At 35.1% G+C, this 23,272-nt stretch overlaps 1 protein-coding gene across 1 annotated transcript in view; it reads right to left on the reverse strand.

Annotated features, from left to right (window-relative positions):
- Positions 1 to 23,272, reverse strand: part of EYS (eyes shut homolog) — an 853,574-nt gene that overhangs the window by 188,945 nt on the left and 641,357 nt on the right. The window contains exon 38 of the mRNA XM_027644956.1: positions 20,611 to 20,840. Coding sequence (XP_027500757.1) covers positions 20,611 to 20,840 — 230 coding nt within the window. The remainder of the gene's footprint in view (positions 1 to 20,610; positions 20,841 to 23,272) is intronic.

A 23,272-nucleotide genomic window follows, 5' to 3' on the forward strand; every position in this document is an offset into this window, starting at 1 on the left:
TAAGACAGTGATCTGACAGGCATATAATTGACTATAGCTGGTTTGGAATTCAGTATGGTGGATAAAGTACCTATGTAGCTATGTGGAATTAGGTATGATGGATACACAAAACCATAATGTACATTCTTATCAATCAAAACCTGTCTTTTGGCACTGCATGAGCAATAGGAGTAAAATCTATGCAAGCTATCACTCAGTGAGGAGCATATTTTCATATATCAGAGGAGCAGAAAACACTGGAAGACTTAAGCCACTGTCATAAAAAGGTGTCTCTTCTCTTGAAAGCTGGTAAAAAGAGCTAGCATAAAATGCATCACTAATTATAATTATCATGAAACTAAAATAAAAATAACCACTACCTACAACTGCAAAAAAAAAAAAAAAGGTACCAAAATTAAGCTACTTAATCACAAATCAAATTGAAGGCCCCTCCAGAGTTTAGGTTCGGTCTTTTTTTTATTATGGTAGCAGGCTTACAGGCTTCTCTTTGCATGACTGAAGACTTACTTTTAGCTTAATATCACAAATACAATCCTAAATATCAGAAAAGCAGAGGATAGTCAACCTTGGGAAACTAACTCCATGGGACTTCACTGTTTTTTGGAAACTACAGTGATAAATTTGGCAACATTGGTTAAAGCTGCTGGTAAGTTTGAACTAAGAAGATAATAAAATTAACCAGTCTCTAAATCTCACTTTCCCAGGCCTACACCTTTGTACAGAGGAGCTAGTTCAAGTAACAGCATACAGTTAATATTTATATATTGTCATGCCCAGAGTTATCACAGCTTGTATTCTGTGCTACCACAGTTAGCTTTCTACCTCTCTTAAGGAGTCACACATTTTATAGATGAACTAATTAGAACTGAAGTGTTTTAAAATATTGTTGCTATTTTCTAGACTGCTCTGCTGAGAAAGCTCAATACAACATTTTACAAGAGCCTATTTCACATGCAAAGCTTTCTGAAGAAAACAAAAGAGCATACCCAAGAGTGACACAATTATTTTAATGTGCATTTTGTCATATCAGAAAGTTCATGGATCTAAGCAAAGAAAGTAAGGAAGTATTGTCTGCAATTTAGCACTAGTGTATGACTAATATTGTCCATCCAGCACTTCAGGCTAAATTACACATTTGATTCAAAAGAAAGAACACTTTTTTGTTTTGCACTGTTTGAAGTAAAAAGTATGTAAAGCTACCAGTGATTAGATGAAAGCATGTTCATGGGAAGAATGTATAGGAATGTATGCCTAAAGATTCATCAATAATTTTTCACATGCTTTAGAATTTCATCACATGGTTTCTGTTACTATTTACTACATCAATACAGCTATTTACAGCTTGTATCTAAGAAAGATACAACCACTGCAACTATGTTAAAAAAATTAAAGTTGATGCATACTATAGAAAAGTGACCCAATCAGTTTTTAAATTTGTTTTTTCAACTCTTGTTAATTTCCTGAATTCTTCTCACCCTGAAATACAAAGGTTTAAAATATCCTTCTTGCTAAATGAGTCTCATTAGGAATATGATTAATATAGGAAAGAAGTTGCAGCACACTACAAGGTTAGTTTGATCAATTGGTTGAGCAAGCACAGTACTCTAGCCAATTTTGTAGGCTAAAAGAGAGATATTTTTCTTTTAAACTTACAGACTGTAACCTCACTGGATATCAACCACAAGAGATTAGTTATGTGGGCACTCATAAAATGCCTAATCTTAATTAGTAGCAAAGACACCAACACGTCACATGTCTTTGCTGTATGTTCACTTGGTTCTAACTTAAAAGCAGTGCAAGTCCAAAGCCTGTAAAGACCTTTTATTTCATATGTAAGCAATTTGAAAGACAAATACTTGCTTGTAAAAAAACTAGGAAAATGTGTTGTCTAATTAAAAACTATTCTTCTCACATTTTGCCTTTTTTTTTTTTTAAATTTATTTAAAGAAGAAAAGTCTCCTTCCAGTTGAGGGAAAACAGATACACAGCACTGCATATCAAACAAAAATGTAATTAAAAGTGGTAGGAATGACTACTTAGCTACTTACCCGGCTGTCAAGTTTTACTTTACTATCTTCAAACTGTTGTACTTACAAAATTGCTGTAAAAACTGTATTACTTTATCCGGTAGTGAGTAATATTTGCAGCGTTTTAGTTCTCCCATGGTCATGTATCTCTTTTTACCTGGCACTTTGGTTGAAATAAAGCTCTCCTCCGGTTTTCCAATGTAGCTTTCCATTTTTACTAGTCCTTTTAAAGGGCGTAGTCTCTCAGGCAATGGATTAAACTGATTTACTCTATGTTAGACCGGGGGGAAGAAATCCTTGTGTCCCCCAGAGCAGCGACACTTTTAATCAAATACAGCTCATAAATCACATTTACAATTTTCAGAGCTCAATCAATAGGACACTTTATAGTCTGTAACAAAATTACCTGGAAAGAAGTAGAAGTACGAGAGGGATGTTACTGAGGGACCACACACATCTAGGCTCTGCACCCTCTCTGTCTTTAGGGATTAAACTGCCAATTTTAACAGTGATTGATTTGTCCCAAAACTCTAATGCATTTATAAGCAGTGCATAGTTGGCTGATAATGAAGGATTCTATGAGGCCATAATCAATAGTACCAAAGCACAGTAAGCTTCCCGATCTACTTTACCCTACTTTTGTGACTAGTAATAATACTTTTCTCATCAAACTTTAGTTAAAGACTTTTGTTCTCTTGGGTAGAAGTTTTCATGGCTTTCCTAACTTTGCACAATTAAGTTTCTCTGAAGTAATCTCCAAGTAAGTCACAGAATACCAAGGACTTCTCAGTGCTAATTTAGTTACATGTCTTAGTGAAGTTTAATTTACATATTTAATATAGCAAATCCTTCATCAAGTGTTTAATTTGTATATATAATACTGAACAGTCTCCTTCTATAAAATGTAATAAAAATTACCAGGTTACACCCAACTTCATGTAGGACTGATACATAGGTCAAAATCAAATTCTATAAATTACTGCTCAAATACCTGCATAACTCCAATTATACATTACATAACTTTCTCATAATTTCTGGAGTATGTAATAGAAAATAAGAACTTAATCACCTCACATTGGATACTTCTTCAAAATGTGTTGCCTATTTGCATATTCCTCTAATGACACGAACACACTCTGTATATTTTGTACAAAGATTTATTTGAAGTTTTTTTCCACGCAAAAGGCCCCAGAAAATTCTTATGCTGTGTGATAAGAGAACAAATAACAAAAAAGAATTATCTCAACCTCTTGAAGATCTAATGACAGCAGTTTTCATGAAATTATAGACAGATGCCTGCAGCTGTTGTATCAATATTCAAAGCGAACACATACTCCAGTGATACCAAGGAGTGCTGGCTAAGTGACTTTTAAGTGGTAGACTATTCAATAGTAAGTTTTCATTCAGATGAAAATGATCTTATCAGACTAAGTTCAGACAGCTTTGCCTTTTCTTCCTCTTTGAGACATCTGCAGAAAGTATTGGCAAATATCTGGATGATTTCAGGTTTTGAAGACAGAAGACTAGAACACACTGAACACACTATATAAGAGCTGTTACCAGGTCTTACAGCATACAAAAGATAAAAATTAGGAAATAGTACTGATACATTAAAACTTTGCATTAAAATATATTTCCATTATTACTTTCAACAGCTTAAATGGAAATTTCTTCTAAAGGTAGAAGAGAAGAAAAGTTCAATCACAGCTCAGAAATCTATTTTCTTACCAAGCTGTGACTTTTAGTATTATGGTTTAAGGAATCACATTGCAACTGATTTAAAAGAGTTGCATAGGCTAAAAATGTTAAATTAAGGTTCTAGATGCGACTGTTTAAACACTTATGGATTTAAACACTTACCCTTTCTAAACAAAAGTGCTAATGATTTTACTTTAAAGCAGGATAGGAGGAAGTTGTTTGACACAAATAGAGAAGATGATAGCAGCCAAATAATATTTGACCAAATTTAATACCAAATTGCTCTATTTCAGTTTTAATAAACTCTCTAGGACAGAAGGTATCACAGTCTCACTGGAATCAGAAGCCTCCTGAGGTATCTCCACAAGTAATGTGAAAAGTATTCCTTATACTGCAGTCCTATTGCTTTCTGATGGAAACAAGTGAACCTGTTTGTACTGTCTGTAAAATTGTTTGTTTATTTATAGAGTTTCTTTGTTTTGTGACCAGAGATTCAGGTGAAGTAGTAGGATGTTGAGGAGGGGAGCTGAAAGGATTTGAAATCTAGAAACCAACTGTTTGAATCCTGCTTGACATCCATATTTTAGGAAATAAACAAAGCCTAAATATATACACACTTAAGGCTATATCTTAAAGACCAAAATCTTTAAAAGGTATGTTGTCATATGGAGCCTTTGATTTCCCACTTATGGTATAGGAAGAGTACTTCTGCTAAAGTTTTCTATTATGGTGTTCTGCAGACCTGTGGATGAGTCAAGGCAAATGTCATCTGGTGTTGAGTGGTCAGCTTCCAGACAAATCTTCTCTTACAGATGGAGAATATAGCATACAATAAAGTTTCTGTATTTATTTGTATTTTGTCATAGTCAGAGTCCTCTGGCATGTAGCCATATATGAAAATGTTGGCAATAAGATATTTCTAGTATTTCAAGAACAGTAATTGGATGGACATGCAGAAGCCTTTCTACATGATCTTGCGCAGAAAAATACTTGGTAATTTAATTTCTACTCAAAGTTGGCAGGGCATGAATCAGATCTGATCTACAAGGCATGATGCCGCATTAATGCACACAGATGGTAGTAATTTTCCCAAATGTGTGAATTCCTATGCTAAAAAAATCACATTATTTATGATTTCTTCACACACTGCTTCAAGACCAGTGATGTTTCAGATGAAGTTAGAGCATGACCATCTGTCACTGGTCTTAAGGATATGCATAGAGTGGAGCAATCACGCAGCGTCTGGTCAAAGTACAGTTCAAAAGGCTAATAAAGGATACATAATCAGGTACATGATATGATAAAAGTTATATCATGTAACAGACATATAGCAAGTTAAGTAACGCTTCACTTAACAAGTTGAATAACACAGGGCCTGGATTTTCTTTCAATTTTAAGAGTCTGAAATCTGAGCCAAACAAGATAAACTCTGAACTGAGAGTTTTCTCAAGAGAAATCACATATCAGAGCTACTATGGGTTAATTAATATGTTGAATATATGCTGTGTATCTAATCTGTAAGATGATGTTTTCTCTTGTATCAGCCAATCACCAAGGAAATGTGCACCATGATAAAGGTTTTTATAATTATGTGTACAACTGATTCTATGAAAAAAAGTATGTTTATATAATTACTAGACTGACAGGCATATTTTTAATTCATAACAAATAAGATTTTTTGCCAAGTTATAGATTTACATTAATAGTGCTGATATAGAAAAATGCATCTATTAAGATCATTTAGTGCAAATGAGTCCTAAAGTTTCTTTTCTACATTAATGTCTTGAGTTTTAAAATCAAAGTAAGCTTTCCCTCAAGGAAAGAAATTTTCTTCTGGGAAAAGAAAGAAGAAAAAAAAGTCACTGATAATGCACATGTGCCTGTTTCAGAGAAACAAGGTTTGTGTTCTGCGAAAACTCATAGTGAATTGAATTGCCTATGGTTGGTCTTAGATACTGGGCTTAGATTTAAGACTCTTGATCAGAAATATCTATCTACAGTCTAATGTTTCCATTCACAATCACTCTCATGAGAATGACTTTGTCTATGCTGACGGTCCCATACTGAGTTAAGGACAGTTATTTTGGACTATGGAAACACAACCTCTCTCTTGGTGATCTGCTGATCCTTTGCAGAAAAATGGGTTTGGAACTAGGCTTTGTGGAACATGATTGTTGTTAAATGCATTTCATTTAATGTGTGAGACCTGACAGGTTACAGAACCTGCTACTTCATTGAGCCTCATTCTCCTGATGATGCTGTGTTAGCTTTCAAAGGCAGCTGATATGCATTATCAGACATCCCATGATTAGGAAAGGATGTAAACAAGGACCTCCTTGAGGCAGCCCTACAAATTTTAAAAAAAGATAGAGAATGAACAAGTGAATTATCAATTACTGAGCAGAATCACATCATTATGATCCCACAAAAACCAAACCAAACAAACAACCACAACCAAACAAAAACTACAGAAGGAAGTGCAGCAAGAACTGTGGTGAAGGAATAGAAGTCCAAGGTCATACAGTGAGTCTGAGGCTAATTCAAGAACATAAGCGAAGTTGATTTTTAGTCTCCTATACTATTTAACAGTAACATTTTCTCTATCAAGCACTAAACTTGTCAGAATACAATAGAATATGTCCATAACTGGAAAATCAGTTTCTTACAGAGCATTCACTGAGCTACTTCTAGTGTCCTGATGTACCCTCCTTAAACTGCTCCCAGGGATAGGCTTTACTTGCAGGTGGAGGCAAGGATGCTCTTTTCATTTCCTTATCTAATTGTCCTTTCTTTCCTCAAATACATGCTGTGTTGACTGAGAAACAGACACATTCTTTGATTTGTGACAGTTTATTTTACTTTCAGTGTATTTGGCTTTGTTATTTCTTCCCCTACATTGAACATTGTTAGTGCAAGTAACGCTTCTACTGTTACCATCCAACAATTGAACAGTTTGCTTCAGGAAACTAATTCTGCAAAGCTACATGACATCATGTATCTCCAAAACATATCTCTTTCAAGTCAAATTCTTTCTCTCTATAATCCAACTTGGTGAGGGAATTTTATTTTGAAACCTTTAATTCAGCTTTATAATCCACTACGTATAGCCAAAGAAAACCATTTCTGTGGTCTCAGTAGAGTGATTCAGGCCATCTCAGAAACTATGTATTATTCTTCCTCCTTAAATCCTTTCCCCCTTTCTTTTATCCTTATTGTAGATCTGATGTGATGTGCAGGGCACTAAGATAATTTTGGTGGTGGATTCTTTTCTCTTCTGTATCATATAGGTGATGGTCCAGTGGTCACAAAAGCAAGGAAAATAAACAACAAGCTACTGCAGATTTCCAGAGAAGGGCTTATAGAACCACCAGAAAAACAAGAAGTACAGGCCATAGGTTTTGTGGTCAAAGATAGGATGAATAAAGCAGTGATTGTTAATGTCGAATTATAACACAAGTATTTGGATATACTTTCTGATATAATTTGGCTGATAGCAGTGAAGGCATTTAGCTTTTTATTCAAATTCTCCAATTATTTCCTAGAATTGTCTGTTAACCTGACCTATATGCTAACAAAATTTCAGCCCCGAATTTTCATGGATTTTTCCATTTCATCTTCACAACATTCTATTATTTTTGAATATCACAATAGCTGCTAATTCAATTGAGCCTCATGCTCTTTATGATAATATATTAGCTTTTGTAAGCAGTTGATCTAAATGATCCCACATCCCAGGATTAGAAAAGGAAGCAAATAGGACCTCACGATGCTACACAGTAAAATATTGATTGGAAAAATTACTGGTTTATTCTACAGATGCTGTTGTCCAAAATCATTAAGGGAAAAAGTAATAACATTAATATTTACAAACATTATGAAAATATTTGAAGGCTAATCTTTTATCAGTTTTTACTTTCATCATTATTCTTCTGAATTGTTTTTTAATAGTTATACTGCCATACCTTCAGTCTACTACAAAGTTTTCCATTTTCTGCCAGAATAAAAAATTTGAATTATAGCACAGAAAATATAAGTGGAAGCAACAAAAGAAAAGTTGGGTTGGGGTTTTTTGTGATTTGTTTGTTTGTTTTTGCCCAAATGATGAAAGAAACTTCACAAATCAGTCTTTATTCAGTGATGATAATAAGGAAATATTCATGTATTTTAAAAACAAAGTCTAAGTAGGACTTGGACTGAATATGCTTGGCTTTCAAATTATACCCAGGTTTGCACCACGAGATACTGCCAAGAGATAACTGAATTCAGATTTTGTTTAAGTATTATCTCATTTTCAAAATTATTATCATCATCAGTTATAAATAAACATAGAGAACACTACATGTGTGTAGATAGCCCTTTCCATGGCACTGCTTTCCAGAATATCATTCGCCAGTCTGTACGTACACCTGGGGTTGCTCCACCCCAGGTGCAGAATCCAGCACTTTCCCTACTTGAACTTCATATGGTTGGTGATTGCCCACTGCTCTAATTTTTTGAGGTCTCTCTGAAGGGTCTCCCTGCCTTCAAGGGGGTCAACATCTCCTCCCAGTTTGGTATCATCTACAAACTCACTTAGTATCCCTTCCAGTCCTGTGTCTAAATCATTTATGAAGATGTCGAAGAGCACAGGGCCTATGATGGAGCCCTGTGGAACCCCAGTAGTGACAGGTCACCAATCTGATGTTACCCCATTCACTGTTACCTTCTGTGCTCTACCTGTGGGCCAATTGCTCACCCACCACATGAGGTGTTTATCCAGCTGTGTGCTGTCTGCTTTGTCTGGAAGGATTCTGTGAGAGACAGTATGGAGAGCTTTATGGAAATCCAAGAAGATTGCATCAACTGGCTCCCCTTGATCAGCTAGGTGGGTTACCTTGTCATCAAAGGAAATCAGGTTTGATAAGCAAGACTTTCCTCTCATGTAGCTGTGCTGGTTGTCTTTCAGGTGTTTCTCAATACCTCGTAGAAAAATCTTCTCCAAACTTTACCAGGCACGGAAGTGAGACTGCCAGGTCTATAGTTTCTGGGGTCCTCCTTCTTGCCCTTCTTGAAAATCAAGACAATGTTCTCCAGCTTCCAGTCAACTGGGACCTCTCTGAATTCCCGAGATGACTCAAAAATCATCGAGAGGTTTTGTGATGACATCAGGTCCCATAGAAGAGAAGACTGAGAGGGGATCTCAGTAATGCACGTTAATATCTCAAAGGTGGGTGCGAGGAGGATGGCACCAGACTCTTTTCAGTGTTGCCCAGTCACAGGATCAATGGCCATAAACTAAAACACAAGAAGTTTCAGCTCTACATGGGGAAGAAGTTCTTTATGTTGATGGTGGAAGAGCAGTGGAACAGGGTGCCCAGAGAGGTCGTAGTGTCTCCTTCTCTGGAGGGATTCAAAGCCTCTAGGACCTCTAGGTTACCCTGCCCTGGCAGCGGGGATAAGACTAGATGATCTCCAGAGGTCCCTACCAACCTTAACTATTCCATGATTCTGTGACAAACAAATTGTCAAATACAAGAAGATGACAAAAATGTTTCTATCTTTATACTGAGGCTCAAAGAAAGGAGATGCAGAATCAGTCTCTTTTGTTCCTGTTTACACTGCACTGGGGGAATTTGTCAAGTTACAGAAGACTGTAACAGATATAACAAAACCAGGGAGAATAAATGAATGAGAAATGGTGGCAGGAAAAGATACAAAACTATTATGAAGTTGAAATATAATACTCCTATGTGATGTTTTTGTTTCATACACATATACATAGTAGCATAAAAATAGTCTATTTTTGTTTGGGAGAACAAAGTCAGGAAATAAATAAGGATATAATATCAATATTTTGTGGTCTGTAATACAGCATTAAGAAAGAAAAGAAGCAACAATGTTGATCAGGGTCAGTAAAAAGCATTTCTTTTTATAACAAAATCTCTACTTTTAATGACATTTCCCAGTATTGTAACAAATACCTTTAGCATTTTTATTTTTTTTTAGTAGGTAGATATTGATTGTATCTTCTCTTAAAGATTAATTAATCAAATGTTAAGAGGGAAGACAATTTTTGTTAGAGGAGCACCTTTTTTAAAGTAGAAAATGAAAATAGCCATGCTAGGAGCAAAAAATTTTGGCAGAGATAAATAAAGATATTGCCAGAACTTACAAAAATCCTGATGGCATGCACAGTGACTAAACCTTATTGATTATTACGAGTAAGTTTCACTACTACTCACAGAGTCTTTGTTTTTTGCAAGTTGTTCATGTGAAAAATAAGATGCAGCAATATAATAGCATAGTATTAATCTACTGCTTCTGAAACCGTAACAATGCAGCAGGATTTCAATGTGCCACTACTGGAGCCAGAAGAAAGAATGAAGAATGTTGTTGTTCTGGAAATGCTGAAAACATATGATATATTTTCACAGGTAACAGAAAATGTAGACAACTGTAGGGGTTGGTAAGGTCACATTTGAAACTTCATTTTAGCAACAACAAACTAGTAGGCTTCCCCTGCACTGAGATAAGATGATTAACACCTCAAGCTGAAAGAGTTTGAGCAAATGTCAAGTATAAAATATTAATTTCCTTCCTCAGAGAGTTCTGAGTTTTTATTAGCATTCTCTGTGTCCAGGATTTTTTCTTTGTTCTTCTAAGAGACCTTCAGCTGGATGAAGTATAGTGCTGATGACTACTTTTCTTTATAATTGCTCATTTCATTTTACTTTTCAAAAATATTTTCATTGTTCAGTTGCCCTATCGTAAAACTTCACAAATCTGTCCTGCCTGCTATTAAGTGACACTTTATCCTGTTCCTGCCTCCATGTCTTAAATGTTATCAAATTTTTACTGTATCTAACAGGGACCTAAGGTTGCCTTCTTAACGTACCTAAAACCCCATGTGTTTGTTAATTTACAAATAAAACAAATTAGACTTAAATCAGACGCATATTGAGCCAATATTTTGGAAAAAAAGTGTTCAGTTCTAACAAAATTTGTTGTTATTGTTCCTTTTAAATCTTTTGCCTCCCCAGCATCTCTGGATAAATTTTAGGCCCTGAAGCATCAGTAGCTGGATGATTCATGGGAATGTTCAGGCTTTAAATCTGGGCTGACATTCTCTCCTTTATTCTCAATTGCACCCTGGTTGGTCTCCAGAAATGTCAAAAAATGGGAGACTGATTCTTATCATCTAGAAACGAATATTCTCAATTCCTGTCTTAAGTCTCTCTGAATTAATCTTTAAAGGAAGAAATTTATGCAGCCTGCTGGAATCCAAAGAGCAATGAATGAAAGATCCCTTCATACTCAATTTTTTTAATGCATGGAAGTCCTTGATTTTCAGCACCTTTTCTGCGCATTAATATTTTTATGAGTGATTTAAAATGCTTTTATATCAAGAACAGAATTAATGTAATAGGAGTTCCTGTAAAACTCCTATATAAGAATCTCCAGGAGAAGAGAGGTTGTGCAGTGTTTCCACAATACTCTTAGCCTGACATTCAATGAAGTACACATGTTTAGTAGGAATACTCCTATCTTATGGGGTTTTTTTCTATTAAAATAACGACTCCATAATTTAAACCTCAAACCAACCTTCAGTGACAAACCTTTTTCATTTTGCAACCGTGCTGAAAAAAAACCACAAAAACAACCAACAGAAAACCCAGTAGCATACTTTCTGTTATATGAGAAAATACATGTTAAGAGATAGATGTCCAACAGGGACTGGGTTTCTGCTATTAAACTCTAAAAGAAACTTCAAAAGCTTGTGACTGAACTTCACCACATTGTACGTATTTTACTTATATAAATTTTTGATCAAATTATGTTCTTTATTTTGCTGAAGTTCACCAGTTGCTGAAACAGATTTTACACATGTATAAAAAGAAACAGTCATTCATCTGTGATTATTTCCATAAAATAGCATTAAGAATAATGCCATGTATTGGGAAACAGCTTTGGAAGTTAGATGAATCTACAGTTTTCCACTTTGGTAGAAGCTAATAGGATCCTTGCCTTTATTTTCTTGATTTTATTTCCCATATTTGCATATTTTCTATTGCATTCAATATTCAAATGTCTTTTATTAATTATTTATAATATTGTAGTTTTATTTTTGTGTTCTGTAGGGCTAAAGAATCCATGAAGGAAAACTCTTGATAGAGGGAAATACAATTCACATAGGAAAATTTTGTTCATTTGTGTAAGTTCTTGTCTTAAGTATGATTGTAACAGAAAACAGGAATCTGACAGTAATTTGAACATCTATTTGGGCAATGTCTCAATTCTTTGCTCTGTTTGATGATTTCAATATTTTCACTATTTACACTGAAACACAGGGAGACTCTACACGTTCCCAAGCTCTAGAACCTTTACAGATTTTGTGCAGAACTGATGTACACCCATGTAGAATGTAAATAGATAAATATATTGTGCCCTTTGGGAATTCACCTTCTGAATCCTGAATTTCCTGGGTAGCTAAAAATGCTAAATAGCTAAAACATTTTTGCTATATAACTACTTGCATATTTTATCACCACAAACTGTTGATACAAAAATATAAAGAAACTACAATAGTAGGAAGAAAAACTGGCTTTTTATATTACATAAGAGAAGATGACTTCCTCGGGGGGGGAGGTTTGAAGCTTGAGAAGCCTCAATACAGTGACTTCTTAACATCTATATATTTTCCTCCTTTTTAAACAAAAATTGTTTGAGATTTTAAGTGAATACAAAGACCAACATTCCACGAAGATCCATGAAAAGGAATGTGTCAGGCACTCTTAATTAGAAATAATGTGTGTTTTCAAGCTTAAGTTAGAAATTTATGTTTAGGCCAGGAAACAGCAAAGCCATTTCCTCTGTAACCACATCATATAAGTAGCCAGTGTCCTTCCAAAATGACCACTCACTCTGGGACATGACACTTTAATGAAGTCTCTAGAGAATTCTCATGTTCACTTCACTCTCTCAGCTGGCTGAGGATCCTGAGAGTGGTCTGGGAGCAGACCAGCAGCTGCACACCTTGTATCCAGGGATGAAAATCCCCCTCTGTTTTTAATCACAACATTCTTGAAAAGAAAATGTCAAGGTAGTAAAATATACTATTATCCTAACTCAGTAACACAGATGATTGCATTGGTAAGAAGCCCAACTAACTATTGCTTATTTTGTACTATAAAAGCAAACACAGTCACAGCCTTCTACGCCTCTTTCTTACAGGCTACACAATAAAGCTCAAAAATCGTATTTAATACCTCACCTGCTTTATTACATGGTATCTCTTGTGGAAGAGCTCAAATGAGTCAAGCTCAGAAAATAAGCCTTGCCATACTGCCGGGGGAGACATATCACATTTTCACAGATGACTTGATTAACAGCAAATTAGCACCAACAGAACAAATGACTGCAATTCAGGAGTTACTGAAACAAGGTTTTTCCAGAAAATGCCGTAAATGGAGAAGTAAAGTAAGGAAAAAAGTAAGTATTTTTCACCTATGCAACAATTAATACCTTCAAACAAAAAATGACTCGAAGGAATTGGGAGATTAACAGCTTAATAGGTTGCAAGCTTTAAAAACAATCAACTCTTATCCTGGCATTTTCAAGCAGAAAATGAAGGGAAGAAATCTTGTTTCCTGCAAATTCTAAAGTCATCATTATTTCACTTTATGTTACCTCTTCTTTCCCAAAGTAGTATTTGTTATCAAATTTTACAAATCTCCTAAAGGTTACTACAACAGGAAAACTTTCATCCACATTAAAGAAATAGTAATTCAAAAGCCTAATACTAGAAATGACAAAATTTCACAGGTGTGCTCTATAAGATGAGGAGACAAAGAGTTTTCTATGACTTTTATAAATTATTTTTTGCCAGAAATCTCTCAAAGCAACAAATGCCCAACAGACTCCATAATTTCAGAGAACAGACTTGTTAAATATATATTAAATTTCTGTTCAGTAAGAGAATCCTGTAGTGCTACAGTATACCATATAGCTCTATATTATACACTATAGCAGTAGACCTTATAGCTGTTCTGAAATGAGCTGGTTGTGGGTAGATGGCAGTTGCAAACATAAACAACTTTATGGAGACTGGGACACAAGTTTTTAAGAGTTAGTTGGTGCTTTGAAGAGCTCTTTCTGCATTTCAACAAGCTCTTTCTTTCTTGTCATCTTCCCCCTAGGTATAACTAAGGTGTGTCTTAAACTCTCATTTAATTATATTTTTTATCTAGAAAACCATCACATCCCTTTAAAATTTCATTAAGTCATCTGGAGGGATTTGAGATGTAAGTTGTTTTTCAGTGTTGAGTTACATAAATGTAACAGAATGGATGGATCCGAATTCAGGGCCTAATGTAGCAGAATACCTGCATCTTTAACATCAAGCACATGAATCACACAGACTACTTACACTCTTACATTTAAATACATGTAAAGCTTACATGTTGCACTGAATCTGGGACATAATTTCTAAATTAGACGAAAATGTAATACTAATTCATATGAAAGCTCAGACTGACACTTGCTTTTGAAGTGCTAAAATTCTACAAAACTGTTCAAGAGAGTGGAAGAAGGATTAGTCAAAAATTGCTTCACCTCATCCTTGTGAATCCAGCTGCTCTTCTGTCAAAATCCTGTTTTCCTTTGTGTGGGGTGAAGTCACAGCCCCACAACTGAAGTTTGAGGGTTTTGGAACATTATAAAGTGTTGGGCCCTTTTCCATGGGAGCAGTAGAGTTAATTAGATAGTTCCCATGGACACAGCCTTGAGTTGTGTGGCTGAGTGCAGGTGCCGCATTCCTGGATGTTGTAAGAAAATGTTTGTAGTGTATGTATGTGGGAAAGTGGAACTTAGCACCAAACAAAAAGCTGCCTGCTCAGCATAGCGGGCAGACATCTCTCTGGCTCTTCATCCTAGTGTGTCTCTTCATCCTAGTGTGTGTGTGTCGCGTGTCTTTCTTCCCCCTTCAAGCCGAGGCCTGTCGACAGATACCCAGCTACACCTTTGATTTCAAAATACTTCAGCAAATTAATCTACATTAAAATAAAACACTGATACATAGCAACTGATAGAACAAGATGGTACTGGATTAGAGATATTTTAGAGACTTTCAAAAACTTCTCCATAGTTTTGTGAACTGTATACTAAATCCAGGTGATTGTGCAGCTAATACAATTACTCACAGGAACAAGTTACATTTCACAAGGTTTGCCTAGTCTGATATCAAAGTACAAGACTATATCCACAAGTGAAAGTGCAAAGCAGAAAATTTATATATTCCATTTTTGTATTGCTTACTAAAATAATACTTCTGTTGAATTTTATTGAATGAAGTAAACTATGTGGGAATGGTTAGCTATTTGCTATAAAATTGCAACTATGTATCAAAGCCACATACAAAGTTATTTAACTTCTGGTTAAATCTTTGTTAGGTCTTTATTAACCTACTGTGTTCTTGATTTTAAAAGCCATTCTCTAAAAATAAAATTAAGTCTGAAGAAGGGAAAACAATGCTTCTTGCAAAGCTAGCCCAAAAACTAGAGAGTTCATGTGGAAGTTTTACACACATGAATGCAATTTGTGGGACATCAATACATATCTTATGAGTTTAGATATTGGCTGAGGTTAATGACATGAAATTAATTACTAAAGTTTATACATATCTCTAAACACATTATTTTTTTTCTGTTCACAAAGTCCTAAAAGGTATGAATCATTTTGAAGGAGGACAAAATGAGTGAAAGAAAACTTGAATTCTGGAAAACCAGAGGCTTAGGGGAAACAGCATCCGGTTTTTGAATTGTGGGCACCTCAAACTGAGACTGGAATGTGGAGATGAAAACGCAATTGTCCTTTCTCACCCACAACTCTCTATATCATTCCCATTTGCTCACTTTTCTTTTTGGTGGAAAATGTCACAGACTCGTTTTAAATCACACATACACAGTATAAATATTATTAAGGAGATAAATAGATCTACTATCTAAAGAGAGATTGTTCTAAATATGTCTGAAATCATAGGAATTAGACCAACTACATTTCTCTTCAAAACCAAATATAATATCAAACATAAAGACAACCGCCCCCAGAGCTGTCTGAGATGAATGATACTAGTTAATGACAAAAAGTTAGAAATGTTAAGTTAGGAACAATGTCTAGAAAAGCTGCTATAAAAGAAACATCTAATGTTCAGGGTGATATTATCAAGTATTACTCAACAAATCAGGAATTCAACAAATGTGTCCCAAGGAACAAACGTAGCAAAGCCTCTAGGTGTGACTGTTCCAACATAAATGCCCATAACAGCCTTCCATTTTACTGCTGCTTTTACAGCTTTGTCAAAGGAGTTGACCTTTAAGTAATGTACAGAATATACACGGGCAACATATCAAATTAAACAGATTTCCTGTTTTTACCACATGACATTTAAATACTCTTTTTATTGAACAATTTATAAAACTTTTACAGAATACTAAAAATTTTGGAGACTTTAAAAATGTTAATGTTATAATTAACAGTCAGGGACATAATTAACAGTCAAGGACATGTCTTGCACATTCAAGACAGCGATATTCCAAATCTATCGTTATGAACTTTATAGTAATAGACAACCATCTGCTTTCAAGCTAAAGCAGAAGCATTGCATTTTTTCCACTTGTAGGAGTTTCACAATGAAGTAGATAAAATAGCTTAGCTAATAAAGAAAGAGTGATACATTTAATTTTAAAGTGAAGAAGTTTATATACACAGAAAGGAAAAAGAGAAAAGGGTAGCACAGAGTATACTATCTACCCTTGATTGTATTCCTTATCTACAAAATACTTCCTTGCTATTGCATGACCCAGTAGTCACTACTGAGTAATGAAGAGTAGTTTTATATGAGAAGCAGGTTTTCTATGCTGCATTTAAATAGAGAGATTTTAAAATAAACCTTGTACTAACTTCTAAATTCCAAGTAACTTTGGTAATTATTAATAAAAAATAAACGAAACAAAAAAAAGAATGTTGTTGATAACACACCAGCGTTTTCAGGCTTCTACTGATCAGGGCTGGCACAGCATCAGCACTGTCTCTCATCATTCCTCCCACCCCATCCGGAGGCTGGGGGTGGGCAAGATCCTGGGAGGGGACGCAACTAGACCAGCTGACCCACATTAACCGAAGGGATATTCCATACTATAGGATGTCAGCTCAGATATAAAAGCTAAGGAAAGGAGGAGGAAGCAGGGGGTATTTGTTATTTACAATGTTTCCTTTCTGAAGAAACTGCTAAGTGTGCTGAAACCCAATTTTCTGGGAAGTGGCCAGGCATCCCTTGTTGATAGGAAGTAGGGAATAAACCTTTCTTTTTTTCCCTTTACTTATACACCCATAAACTTTTGCTTTTTTAAAAAAAAATAAACTAATGGTTGCAGTTTGAACTTTGCAAATGCACTGATTTATATACATACTTTTCTCTTTCCTTAGAAAAAATGGAGATAGATTTCCATTCTTCAAAATTGTCATTTTCAGATATTTCAGAGGTACTTGATTGTTTAGAGTAAGTACACTGTGTATTTAAATAAACTGGCTTGGCCCTAGTATATCCATAATGACAACTGTGATTTGAATATGTTTCTTGTAAGGGCAGAACAACCTGCTGGAGTTTATTAGTCAAGGAACAATAGAATAGAAAAAGGAAAAATGCAATATTGCATTTATAACACACTATCAAGTTAAAACACTTGAGATAATGACATTCACTTGTTTTCACTCTAGAAGATGGTCTTATATACTGTTAGAAACATACAGTTGCTACTAAGAAACTAAGCGGTGTATTTCACCCTAAAAATGAAACAAACAAAGGCACACATTCTAGTAAAGCCAACATATCCACGTAGGGTTTGTATGTGGTATGCCATGTTGACTGTTAATATGCCAGTTAAGTGTATGACATATTTTCTTGCTGCAGTTTAGTTAATGGTAGGTGCAAGGTAGATCACAAAAATGAATAATGAGGATATACCGCTGAAATGTACAGGTATACATTACAGCAAAATTACAACAGATCATAGCTAACTTTAAGGAGTTGAGAGACAATTTCCTTGACTGGAACACAGTTTCTGGATTGCTTACATGATAGTTACTTTCTCCATTGCAAGGTCTATGGTAAATAATTATAAAATTACTACAGATGCCCTTATCTTCTCTAAATATGAGCTCTTTCCAAGTTTCTTGAAGAACTTGTCTCTGAATATCAAAGGCTTATAGTGATAGTTCAGTTGGGCAATTTCTGGTTTCATTACAGTAAATTGTCACTCTCATTGAAACTTTAGGATTAAATAAAATCACTGTATGCTGCAGTTACTTTTCAACTACTAACTACAGGATACATTAAGTCGTATCCTGATCTACATAAACATGTGATGTGACAGTGCACACTCTGGGATGTAACTGTCCCAGTGAGCTGCCAATGAGCATGTCACAATAGCATTATCAAAAAGGATGAGGCTGTTCCTTGTGTTGAAGGAATATAGAGGGTAAAAGCAGAGCTTTGTGAAAAGAGGAACTCCTTGTCTTCTCCACACAAAATGAAATGTTATTCTTCCAGTGCTAGAACTATTACATGACATCCTATACAGAAATATTAGTTGTTGCTAAAATCTCAACATCGGGCATGGCTAAAAGCTTCTGGAAAGCAAATGACACCTCTTCCACTTTTAGGAAAAAAAGAATAGGTATCGCATGAAAACTGGACATTCAACTATTAAAAGGATGATATAATTATACAGATGAGGTTATATTCTCCACAGGAGCTACTTGTTTCAGGGTTTCTTTAAAGCTTGTGTTCTGATTTTATTGAATGGAATGGTTATAGATGTATCTAATGTAAGGTGCTCAAGTCCTAAACATCAGAGATTTGGTTACAACTGCGGCTTAGTGTAATAGATCCATGCTTTTAATTTGCTCTTCAGGTACTCGTAATTCTATCATATTTTCACATATGATTTTTGAAACAAGATCACAGAAAGAAAGAGAAGAGACCCCTTCATTTACAGAGGTAAGATAAATTTGTTGAAAAAGTTACTTGGAAATGTAGTTGGAAGTCAACTCATCCCATTGTATGAACTCAGCAGGCCTGCACTGGTTAGTCTTCAAAAGAGAAAACGGCTTAAAATCCTATTTTTGAATAAACAACTCAAAAGTAGCTATTTCAGTCAATGAACGAGGAGTTACTTCCTCCAAAGTCTGTGGCACATGGGAGTAAGTACTCAGTCCAGACAATGATTCAAACACAGGTTATGTAAATTTTCATTAAAAACATCAAACTATAGAAGACTCCTGGAGATTGATGGATCAACTAGAAGGTCAGAAGAAAGTAGCAATCAGACACTAGTGGAAGGAACCAGTGGAGTCCGGACAAAGTATCACTCGACAGAATGGTTGTGCACACATTGATATGGCCTATTACCACAGGATGTCTATCAAACTCCTGTTTAAATTTAATATTGCTTACTTCTGGTATAACCCTTGGAAAAAACAAAAACCTGCTCACATCCAAAATACCACAGAGGATGCTGATACAAAGGGTGCCAAGTGCATTCTTTGGAACACAGAAGAGAATTCTGGCACATAAAATGTATGTAAATAAATAGAACACTTTATTGAAATTTTGAAAATACTTCATCGAATCACACACTGAATGGTAACTAAATCTGTTATGTTTGATGGAAACACACTCTTTTTGGTTCCATTATTTTATGTTGCAGTTTCCACAGCTGCAGTGTATTGAAAGCAAGTGTAAAGAGTATTCCCAGAGACCAAACATGTAGAAGATACTCACAGAATTCAATCTAACACTGACAATTAAAAATATATGATTAAATTTATTTTAAACTTGGGAAAGGCTGAATGGTAAAATATTCTCTGATATATAAGCAACACATGACAAATTTTTTTTAGAGCTGACAGTCAGTGTTTGCTTTCACATATAGTGAGTGCAATGACCTACTTTTAGACAGTAATACAAGGTGATGTTAGCTCAGATATACTGGCAGTCTGGCAAGGGCATTTTTAACTCTAGTTGCTTTTACTTCATACCATGGGAAGTTCATTAGGAGGATGATGCAGTTATATAATCATAATGTAGACAATTTTTTTGTTAAATTCCTGGACACTAGGAATTTAATTCTATGAGAATTATCTACTGCAATTTATAACACATGGTACCGTAAAAGCTAAAGCAGGTTTTGAAGCCAGCTATAGAATTTGTTCTAAAAAGAACATTCTGAGAAGCAGTAATGCAAAGCAACTACAATTACAAAACAGAAATATTGATCAGTTTGCCTTATAGTCTTGACTCTTTTTACAAAGAAACCAAAATTGTTTAAAGAATTACTTTTTATTCAAATTATAATTAAAATATGTTCATTTGACTGCTCTGTGCTTTATGAGCAGCAGTAGTAGAATAGAAGCATAAATGAGCTACAGAATAAAAAAAGTCTTTTTCAATGAAGGACCAAGCACAGTGATGAATAAAACTCAAGCCATAGAAATGGAAAACATATAACCTTTTGAGGAAATCTTCTCCTTGTTTTTATAAGTTAACTTTCTTCTGTTCCAGAAATACTACATTGAAAAACTTACATTAAAACTGTGCACAACAATTTGCACCAATAATACATTATCTTCTTCCTTAAGTCTGCAACTCTTAGAAGTGTACCTGACATATCTTACATTGTAAATAAGTACTATTAGAATTACCTCAATGAATCTTCTCCTCAGTTACCAACAGTTACCGGGATGAAAAGCAGAGAAACCTGATTATCATTACCTCTTCCCCTTTTCCACCTCCAAAGAACCATACAACTTGCATTTCACAACTAATTGAGAAAAAATTAATCACAACTACCTTTTTCACAAAATCGACCAGTGAAGTGTAGTGGGCAGTCACACTGAAATGAGGTGGCCCCAGTGGGCAGAGAGAGAGGATGACAAGTCCCTCCATTACGGCACAGTCCTTCCTGGCATACAGATGGCAATTCAGAGGAAATCTGAGAGGGCACAACAGTTTCAGGCAACTGAGGCACATCAGAAGAAACCACAGGGAATGCTGTTGAGAGATGTGTGGGCACAGGAATTCTGAAAGAAGAGACAATGTATCAAAACAAAGCAAATCATGAGATCTAATTTTGCTACTACACTTAAGCTACAACCAATAACTCTACTAGAGTTTTTTTAGAATTTCAGACTATAGTCAAGAAAATATGAGTACATGAGGAACTCCCAAATTAAGTTCCCATCCTGAAATCTAGCAAAACCACAGTGAAGATATTTTTTCCTGTGAGGGAGCAAGAAATAACCTCCATGCATATGGCACTGCTTGTACATGCTCTCATAATTCATTTTTGGTGCATATCAACAGTGGATTGATAAATAAATACAGCCTTCACCTGTTTTTCAACTCTGTTTATTACTGCTTTTTATCTCTTCCAGAGAGCCAAACTTGTGACTCACTAGAACCAAACAAATGTAAGGCTACGAATTTACCAAGCAGAACAACTTATTGTGCATCACACAAATTACTATGATGAGGGCAAAGCAAAAGTAATCAAAAGTAGCAAGAAGATTCATGACTACTTAGTAAGGGTTTTCAGTTTAGAAAATATTCTCACTGCATTTTATCTAAGAGATAGGTGTTTTTCTTTGATTTTCTGAAGTTCAAGAGGTTCATATTTTTTTCCAGAAAGCAACTTCTAATTCTGAATTCTAATTTGACAACAGTAATCTAGTAAAATATCTTACTATTTATACCTCCTTCATAACTTAAAACTGTGTTAATATTTCTCTTATGTCTCAATGCTGTGCCAAAAAAACCCAATGATCAGAGGGCTGGAGCATCTCTCCTGTGAAGACAGGTTGAGAGAGTTAGGGTTGTTCAGTCTGGAGAAGAGAAGGCTCTGGTGTCCCTGTCCATGGCAGTAGGGTTGGAACTAAATCTTTAAAATCCCTTCCAACCCAAACGTATGATTCTATAAAAGGGAGATGAGGCTGAACTGAAATGTCACTAATATTCTGGGCAAAACAGAGTACAGAAATTAAGTGCAATGGTTTATAGGCATCACAGCTAGTGAAAGACAGGACTTTTGGCAAAGTGTTAAACATCAGCAGTCAAATTCTTACATATTTTGGTGAAAATGATGTCATAAATCTGCTTTACAAAAATAAAAATTAAAAAATAAATCATATACTGGCACCTGCTGTGCCCTACCCTTTCTACTTGTCACCTACTCTTGTATCTGCTAAAAATTCTGCTTCACCATATTTTTGAGTTTGTAGTATGTCTTAAAAAGAAGCATTTGAAAGTGATGAGGTACCAATGGAATGCAACTGCAGAAGCAAGGTGGATGGGGACACAGCACTGTGATGGGACACCTTCACTGGGACACTGTATTCACCACATCAGGCATCTGTCTTATTAAGTGTAGCTTCCAACTTTTTTACATACTTCATTTATTCATGACAACATGAAAAACAATTTTAATAATTTACTCTTTTGAAAGCCAAATTTTAGAAAGTACTAACAAATTTAATAAGATTCTGAAAAAAAAAACCAAACACCCACCATAACATGTCCTAGATAAGTATGTTTTCTCTGTCACTATTAAAAACTCACTTCTCTGATTTTTTAATATAGCAAAAAAGGATATATGCCAAGAGGCAAGTAGAAAGGAAAAGAAGCTGGGCAGAGGAATGAGAGAAATAATTCAGAGCAAAGTAAATATCTAAGGAGACCTAGAGAAAGGCACAGTAACTGAAAAAGGAGTGGATGTTGGGAAACAGTGAAAGGGACACAGGGTTTATGTGACAGTAAAGAGAAGACATGCAGAGCCATAATGGTAAGGAAAACACTAGAATGGGATAGTGAAAAAGGTACCCAGATTGCATCCAAAACATAAGATAGCCAAAACACACACACTGTGGTGCTTAACAATGAGGATTTCAAGGTAATTAAAAGTCATCTACTTCATATGAGAGAAGAGCATCCAAAAAAGATGGCAGTCAACAAGAAGGATGAAAATAAATCCCTAAAATATTTTTAAGGCTAAGGACTTGCAGGTAAAAAGCTTGAAACATAGGAAAATAAGTGACTTCCTTTTTTTTCCCATTTACATGAATAGAATAAGAATGTTTCCATTTATATAAATACAATTAAAACAAAGAGATTGCTGGTTTTACAGCAATATTTTTCTCCTGGGGGAAATAACTAACATGATCTTCATGCAGGCTATTCCATTTAGAGCAGCATTAAGAGTGTACTAAAGTGTGTGTTATATTCTACCAGGCTAGCACAGCAAATCAAAAATGTTTAGTCACCTGCCTCTATTAGAACCATTGATTAAAAATAATTAAACAAAAATATTCATTTTCTCCCCAAGCATAACCTAAATGTTGTATAAAATCTGAATTAATAGTAGGTTTACATAAAGATTAAGCCATTTAAAGGAGAAATTTATTGGGATCAATTAGTGGTATTTGGGGTTGATTTTTCTGTTACTCCTGAAAAAAAAAAA

Source organism: Corapipo altera, unplaced genomic scaffold, assembly GCF_003945725.1.
Source record: "Corapipo altera isolate COAL_440 unplaced genomic scaffold, ASM394572v1 2, whole genome shotgun sequence".
NCBI lineage: Eukaryota > Metazoa > Chordata > Aves > Passeriformes > Pipridae > Corapipo > Corapipo altera.